This window comes from Phyllostomus hastatus, unplaced genomic scaffold, assembly GCF_019186645.2.
Source record: "Phyllostomus hastatus isolate PE091 unplaced genomic scaffold, TTU_PhHast_1.1 phas_contig_477, whole genome shotgun sequence".
In the NCBI taxonomy this organism is placed as follows: domain Eukaryota; kingdom Metazoa; phylum Chordata; class Mammalia; order Chiroptera; family Phyllostomidae; genus Phyllostomus; species Phyllostomus hastatus.
In genome coordinates, this window is record NW_025333889.1 from 5,004,925 (window position 1) to 5,013,275 (window position 8,351).

General features: G+C 49.2%; 1 protein-coding gene across 2 annotated transcripts in view; it reads left to right on the forward strand.

Annotated features, from left to right (window-relative positions):
* PDE6D (phosphodiesterase 6D) overlaps positions 1-8,351 on the forward strand; it is a 40,569-nt gene extending 32,218 nt beyond the window's left edge. The window contains exons 2-6 of one of the 2 annotated variants that reach the window (XM_045845710.1): positions 4,336-4,424; positions 5,007-5,132; positions 5,837-5,942; positions 7,759-7,849; positions 7,979-8,351. In XM_045845710.1, the coding sequence (XP_045701666.1) occupies positions 4,336-4,424; positions 5,007-5,132; positions 5,837-5,942; positions 7,759-7,840 (403 nt within the window). In that variant the 3' untranslated portion in view covers positions 7,841-7,849; positions 7,979-8,351. Of the gene's footprint in view, positions 1-4,335; positions 4,425-5,006; positions 5,133-5,836; positions 5,943-7,758 lie in introns of both variants that reach the window. The other variant, XM_045845709.1, reaches the window with a different exon arrangement.

Sequence of the window (8,351 nt, forward strand, 5' to 3'; positions counted from 1 at the left end):
TCCCTGGCGATGCCACGAGCGCAGAAGGAGGGTTTGTTAGGATTGTGCAAAACCGGCCCAAGAGTAGCACAGCCAGCGAGACTCCAGAGCAGCGGGAGGTCTGCGCAGGGGCGCACAAGCAGGGTGAGGGCACGGGAAGCTAGTGCACCCGTCACATGGAAGGCACGCTACTGGATAACCTTGGGTTGTCTTCTGTGACTTTTCCTATATAGCAGCAAAACGTAGGAAGCATCTCTCCAGGGGGTTAAGAGCAGCACCATTGCACACATAATGATTCTGAAAAACTGTTGTTCAGGGCTCTCCTGGGGCTTTGAAAACTGCCTGGCAGTGGAGGACCAGGGCCCACAGCCGTGGCCACACTGTGGGAAAGGTCAGGGCGGCACCAGCTGCTGCCCACCCTGAAGAACTGCTGACTTTTCTTTTCCTCAAGTCCTGTGTGACTGCGGTTTCACGGGCCTGGAACTAGGAACCCAGGTGTCCAAGCCTAGGTCATGTGCTTGCCTCTAGCTGCACCAGGACCAGGAAAGAATGTTCTGGATCTTCCAGCTGCTATAGTGCAAAGTAGTCACTGCCTCCCATTGGGCAATGGAGACCTCAGGGTACTGTTGGGAAGAGGGTTTGTTTGCCAGATAGCAAAAAAAAAGAAAGAAAGGGAAGAGGGAAGGGAAGAGGGGAAGGGAAGGGGGAGGGGAGGGGGAGGGGGAGGGAGGGGAGGGGAGGGAGGAGGGGAGGGAGGGGGAGGGAGGGGGAGGGAGGGGAAGGGGAAGGAAAAAGGAAAGGAAGACGTAAGCTATATCAACTATTTATCTGAAGCTCAGTCTCTTCACAGATGGTAATCATCTTTCTCATACTGAGCCTCCATGCATAGTTAATGTTAATTTTCTTTTCCTTCGATGATTTGTCTATTGTTTTTAAAAATAAGCAATAAAACTTGGGTGTTTTTCCGTTTGATCTATATTTTTATCAAAGTTGGGTGTGTGCATTGCCCTACCCAGTTTCTGATGAAGAGCATGTCCTCCCCCTCCTGTTTCCTACTCCCCAGAGCAAATTGTTTTCAGTGCTTTCTAGCTGATTTACTTGGTGCTTTTCTTGATATTTCTTAATAGCACACTCCGACTCTGTCTTAATGTTTACACTTTAGGCATTATTTATTGACCTGCCACTATGGAAAGTGGTTTTATTCTCTCTCTGCACTTTACACCTGACCACACAGGCGCACCCTTCTCCCCGCAGCCCCCTGGGGTGGTTGCCCTGGCCCCGCAGCCCGCGCTTCTGTTGCTGTGAGTCTGCGCGCCCCGCCTGCGGGGGGCCGTGCAGCCTGCTGTGGCTGCCGCTCGCTCCCGGTGCCGCCTTCGCTCGTCTCGTCCCTGATGTTGAGAATCGTCTTGTTTCTTGTTTTTTTATTCATTTGCTTAGGTTTTCCATACTTCTCACTAATGTGCTGTAATCCTCACATCTCCCCTAATTGTATAATTCTACTTTCCATGTAAATACATTCTATGAACTTCATCGTCTTAAGAGAAAATCCCTGAGCATTCTGACCTGCTTATGTCTGGACCCCCAGGCACCCTCCAGGCCTGCTAAAGAGCTGTTAACTCTGGGGTCTCTCCTTCACTGTCACTGCAGGGACATTGTCACCTGTCTCTTACTGTAGGTCCCTTGTTTTCTAGATCCAGTGTCATCCCCTTCCTTGGTGGTCCCTGTCTTTTTTTTTTTTTTTTTTTTCCGGTCCTCAGTTGTCCGGGCTTTCTCTCTCCCTTCCAGCCTGTTCCATGTTGTTTTTGAAGGAGCATATTACCGTTGGTTTCTTGAGAAAGTAATTTTTTTTTTCAGTTTTAGGAATCATTTCCCCGAGAATTTCAAAGGCACTGCTCCATGTTTTTTCTATCTTCCAGAGTTACCGTTGAACAATCTGTTTCATTCTAAATTTTTTTTCCCATTCTGATGTTGACTGTTCATGTGACAATTTGTTTTCTCTCTGAGAGCTTCTCTTTAACCTTGACATTCTGCAAGTTCACAACAATGTGACTTGGACACTTGTTCAACCCTTTTAATATGGGAAGTTTTCTTGAATTAATTCATTGATGATTTCTTCTCTTTTGTTTTTTCTGTTCCTTCTCAAACTGTTACCGAACAACAAGGGGGACCTGGGACGATACACTATTACTGAAAGGAACCCCCAGGTCCATTATGTCCGCCACCTATAGGAAAGATGTCCTCAATGCCAGAGATTCGTGAAAAGGAAAATAAATGTTTATTTAATGCTATACAAACTTAAAGTAGTGACCTAATGTCTTCATCAAAATCTTAAAGTCCCTTAAAACATCCACAAACAGACACAGTCCTTCCTTCCGCCTTTGCCCAGTGTGGGGTACCGTATCTCAGGAAAGGAAATAGAAGTCCTTGGTTCAGGCAGCCCCCGGTTCTTCCCAGTAATCCGTCTTGGCTGGGAGACCTCCCTTGGTTCCCGGCACCCTCAGCTGTGTCGCCGGGATCTCTGCTAAAGCCGGGTGGTGGTTCCGCCTTCTAAAGCTGCGGGGGTCCCCATTCTGGCAAAGGCACGTGGTCCTCTCTCCCCCAGGCCACAGGAGTCCCCACTCAGCCAAAACCGCATGGTTCTCCCTCCAATGGCTGCCGCGTCTGGGTTTAAATCCCTGCGCCAATCTTCCTCTGCAGCCCCATTTCCAACTCCTCCCACACTCAGCCACACTTGCCGTCAATCTCCCATCCTTTCCAGCTTTTCTGGCTGCCATCGTGGGTTTGAGCAGGTGTGGCCCCTTGTCATGGAGCCAATCTTCTCCGAGCTCCCACGCAGGCGCTGTTACTAGAAGGACCTGCCCCCCCATTCACATCTTGGGTGGGAGAGTCCCTTTCCATCCCCCTGGCCCAGAGCATGGCCACAGCTATTTAGCATATCTAAGTGACCAGCCGAAGGCTATAGGTATGTTAAATGACCATGCCATGGGTTAGCTGCAAAGCTGTTGCTGTACAAAATAGCCCTGCGTGTTCTTGCTCCGTGTGCCCCTTCCCCCAACTCTCACCTGTGGGGGAAGGGGTGAAGATATCTTAAAATCTCCTAGACACCTTGAGTTCTGGACCCCATTTCAAATGCCCATTTGAGGTCCCCCCTCTTGGCTGCACCCTGTAACAAAACTTCTATTAGTTAGATGTCGACCTCTTGGACTAGTGTGAGCTTTTTGTATCTTTAATGTCCTGCTTCCTATCCTTGCTGTCTTTTTCTTTCTGAAAGAGTTCTTCAGCTTTGTTTTCCAACCTTTGCTTTGAGTTGTTTGGTTCTGCTATCAAGAGGTATATTTTCTAGACTTCCTTTTTGTTCTCTGAGCATTCTTTTTTTTAATTGGTATTATTGACTCATTTATTGTTTGATGAACAGTACAGAAGCTAGAAAATACGATTACTTATATTAGAAGGTGTTTTCTGACTGAAAGAAACTATCAATTGACCAGCCTCAAAAGTTGTAATCTTGAGCCAGAGAAAATCACCAAAATTATACAAAATTCAATTGTATATACATTTTTTTTATTTTTAAAGGATTTTATTTATTTTATTTTTAGAAAGCGAGGAAGGGAGGGAGAAAGAGAGGGAGAGAAACATCAATGTGTGGTTGCCTCTTGGGTGCCCCCTACTGGGGACCTGGCCTGCGACCCAGGCACGTGCCCTGACTGGGAATCGGACCTTTGGTAGCAGGCCGGTGCTCAGTCCCCTGGGCCACACCAGCCAGGGCAGTATATAATGTTTAGTGTGTGTACAGGTTATGTTGTCTGGGGTGGTTTTCACTGTTTGTTTTTAATGCTCCTTTTTAAAAATTTGTATCTTCCTCTGTAGTCTCTTTTATCCTTTACATTGCTTTTTTCTCTTTGTTTTGGCCTGTCGTTCATAGTAGATGCTTTCCTGGGTTGCTGGTGGTGCTTAGCTGTCTTCTCATATTTGAGAGCAGGCCGCTGAAAAGCTGCTAGAGCTCTGGACTTGCAAGTAAAACTTACCGACTGTGATCTTCACTGTACAGTGATTGGCCTGAGTCATTCTCTGGGATGCTTCCCATGCCTACTGCCTTAGGTCTTTTATCTTAGCTGGTCCTATTCCGTTGGAAAATTTAAATTTGCACCATTCACTTTCCACCTCTTTCCAGATGTGTACAGGCCTTGGGTTCTTATGTTGTAGATAAAAATGTCTCCTCTGGGTGTCATGCTTCTTCCTTTCAATGTCTTACGGACTCTCCCACATCCTTACTTGCTTACATGGCACTTGCAGTTAGGTGAAGGACAAAGTAGGAGTCACTTTCAGTGTCTTACTTTCCTCAACGTATCTGACCAGAAACTGGATGAACCTCCGGGATGCTGAGACAGGGAAGATACTCTGGCAAGGAACGGAAGACCTGTCCGTCCCCGGAGTGGAGCATGAAGGTACTCTCCAGCCCTGTGTCCCCCAGGGCTGTGATGTGTGGGGGGGACAGGGCCTAAGTGTCGGGGAGGCAAGTTAATGCAGACCTAACAAGGGGGTGAGTCCTGGCGGCTCAGCAGGTCAATCCACGTGTGTTACCGAGATTTCTCGTGTCTTAAGTTTCTGTCTCCCACTTTCCCAAACCCACTTCTGTTAAAATTTTAGCAGTAGAATATACCCAAAGATCTCAACTTTTTTTTCCAAAATAAAATTTGCATTTTTATTTCCCTGAAATAAAAGAAAAACTAAGGGGTTACAACCAGTACAACACAGTAGAGGGAAGGGGCCCACTCAGCCCCTCCCTGATGAGAGCAGCTGGGTAAGGCCCTTAAATGCACTAAAGCTGATGCTCCTTGAGCTTCCAGTCACACACACCTGACCAGCTGGGCACTTCCTTAATTGAAAAGCGCAGTTCTGTTACTAAGGCGTTCTCTAAAACTTAACACAGACGATGGGTTTTCTAGATCAGCTTCAAGAAACTCGAAGCACCGTAGTCACGTGGTTTTTCATTGAGACTGGCTTCAATACTTCTTTTTCTTTGCCAGCCCGTGTTCCCAAGAAAATTCTCAAGTGCAAGGCAGTATCCCGAGAACTGAACTTCTCTTCAGCAGAGCAGATGGAAAAATTCCGCCTGGAACAAAAAGTTTACTTCAAAGGGCAATGCCTAGAAGGTATTCCACGCCTGGAACCCAGGCTCAGGGTGACCGGGGCAAAGGGCGAGACCAGCAAACTATAAAGCACTGTTGTGGTGACATTCGTTTTACAGCTCAGGTTGTGACAGGATTCCTACATACTGCAATATCGGGGACCCCGGTGAGAACCAGTCAGAACAAAGTTGTCACTAGCAGGGGCTCTGAGCCCAACAAAAGGGTTTCTGACGCTGTGGGCCTGAGGCCAGCGCCTGCTGTGTCGCTGACGTGGTGTTGGAACACGGTCACGGGAAGCTGCTGGTCGGGGCCTGGCACCGTGCTCCCCATGGTCTCACACAGATCTGAGTGGCAGGCCGCTCGGCACTGAGTTGTCTCCGTCAAGTGTAAGAGTGCACATGTGTGTCCTAGAGCTCAAACTGCAAGTGAAAAGGCCCGTTCTGTGTTTGTGTATAATTGACACCCAGCCTCTGCAGAAAACTCTGCGTCCACTCCACGAGCCCACTGGCCCTCGTCCGTTGGACCGCAGAGCACAGGGAACGGGCCTCTGGTGTGGCTCAGGGGACAAGCTCAGAGGGGTCCTCTTTCATGCCTCAGCCCTGGGAGGGTTCTGCTGGCCCCATCGGTGGTTCTGGGGGTGAAAAGAGGCCCGCTCTAGAGGAGGGGGACGAGGAGCCCGGGGACAGTGTCTGGGATGCCCACTGACCTGCTTCTCCTCCTTCCCCCAGAGTGGTTCTTCGAGTTCGGCTTTGTGATCCCCAACTCCACAAACACCTGGCAGTCCCTGATAGAAGCGGCGCCTGAGTCCCAGATGATGCCCGCCAGCGTGCTAACGTGAGTGCGCAGGCCGCAGGATTGGGGGGTGTTTCTGGGAGCGGGCGTTCCAGGCGGTGGGATTCGTGGCCCTGGTCGGCAGGCAGGCGGCAGCCCACACTGAAAACGAGGGTAAAAAAGAGTACCCTGGGGTGTCCAAGTTTACCACTGACTGACTTCTGTCAAATGAAAAGTGTGATGGAATGGAAAGGACATACAACTTTAGACTAGGCCTTTAGACTAAATTCCTGATTACCCCTGACGAGCTGTGTCATCTCGGACAATCTACTTGACCTCTCTGGGCCTTATTTTTCTCCTCTCTAAACACAGAATGGATCGTTCTCTCTCACAGAGGTGCAGTGAGAATGAAGTGAGGTGACATGGAAGGACGCTGGCGTATACTGTGTTACATCCATGCTGACTTCCCCCTCTCCCGATCACCAGACTTCTCGTGCTCTGTACTGTGTTTACACGGCCTTGAACAGAACCTGGCAAAGTCCCCATTCTGTTTTAGAGGGTAATATTTGGTTGCAGTTTTTCAGAGACTAGCTTACCATTTTAATAGCAGTGCTTCTAGCCCAGAGAATTATTAGTTGGTCACTTGTCCAAAAACACTGTCAATAACTGCCCACCCGTCTTCTCTCAGGAACAGATACTAGTCTTTCAGAAGTTGTAGTGATAGTACCCAGTAATGACGTGTTCACACAGACCATCACTGTGTGGTGTTGGGTCATCTCTCTAACCAGGTCCTTCGTGGGAGCCACGTTGAATTTCCAAGTAGAGATTACTTATAAATCTTCAGTAGATTTTTAACTACAATAGTGTTTTATATTCTATAAGCCATTCAGATCTTAAATTCCTTATTTACCTATTTTTAAATTAATTACCAGCAAAAATGTATCTGCTGGCTATTAATTACTCCGGGAAAGTACAGTGTCGTATGTAGAAGGCATTTTTTATATTCTATTAAGCATAATTTGACTCCTTGGCCAGGCCTGACTTCTTTTCAGATATTAAAACCAGTAAGTCTACGGTAACGTAATTGAGGTTGCTGAAGTCATATTAGTGCTTAGAACCCAAAGACAGCACCTCTGTTGCCCTTCACCCGGTTCAAAAATGGTTTGGTTTTGAAACACTGAGAGACCCACCAAGAAAAATGCAGTTCTACTCTGCCCAGCACAGGTGTACCGTTTGGGGCCCTTTGGTTGCACGCCGTAGAAACCGGCCCCGGCTAACGCGCCGGAGCCGAGAGGGCTGAGCTCTGGGCGGCTCGCAAGATGCAGGTGGCAGGAACCTGTGCACGGTTCCCTCGAGGAGCAGCCGCAGGGAAGGGTCCTGCTTAGGGAAGAGAGTCCCGTCGGCCCATATTACATCCCGTGCCCACCCCTTTGCCGGTGAGGTCGGGGCCACCTGACCGACCCGTGGACTGGAGACGGGTGGTTCCCCAAAAGAAGAGCAGAGTGCATTACCCCAAGTGAGGAGAACAGCGGTGTGCAGGGGAAATGCCGCCCTGCGGCCTGCGGGTTGCACGGTCATCAGAAAGCCAGTCGTGTGTGTAAGCACCGCGTGTGCAGAGCACTCGACCAAGGACCTTACGTGTACCGAGGATTAAGACGTGCTCTCTCTTCTGACCTCCGTCCGAACCCAAGAAAGACAAACGTAGTCACACAAGCTAAATGTCATATTAGGCTTCTAACCACATTACAGACACAGATTTTAATGTCCACAGGCCAAGGTTCTGGGTGGGTGTGTGTCCACGGGCCCAGGTTGAAACCATTTGGCAGAAACGAAACCTGTCGCCTAACGCAGCCGTCTTGCCTCCCCTTCTTGCCCGCAGTGGGAACGTGATCATAGAGACAAAGTTTTTCGACGACGATCTTCTCGTAAGCACATCCAGAGTGAGACTGTTCTACGTTTGAGAGAAGAATGTACGTGCATTTCAAGAGTTTGCGTTTTGGGGGGGAAGGAGGAAACCGTTTACTTTTTTCCTCCACACATTTAATTTTGACACTTCCACCCCGATTCCCTCCACGACAAAACCTGCCTGCGGCCGCCAGGGGACCAGCTCTGCGTGGGTAACCAGATGGCTTTCTTCCCTCAAGCTGCCAGCCCCGCTGACCGGACTCAACTCCCCACCTCAGACCAGGGCAGAGAGCGCGCCCCGACCCCATCCCAGGGGAAACGCGGGACGGACACACACCGGGCGGCGCTCCTCCCGCCGCCTCCCCGCCGCCTCCTCCTCCTCCTCCTCCTCGGGTCCTGCCGGAGACACAGCTCCCTCCGGCCCCGGCTTTGGAAAACTCCTGTTCTTGACCCACGTTTAGTCTTTTCCTACCGTTTCTATTTCATACATTCTCATACATTTAACTTGTAAAATAGACTGTGATATTATTATGTAATGAATTGAGACATACGAATTAAACTATTCCT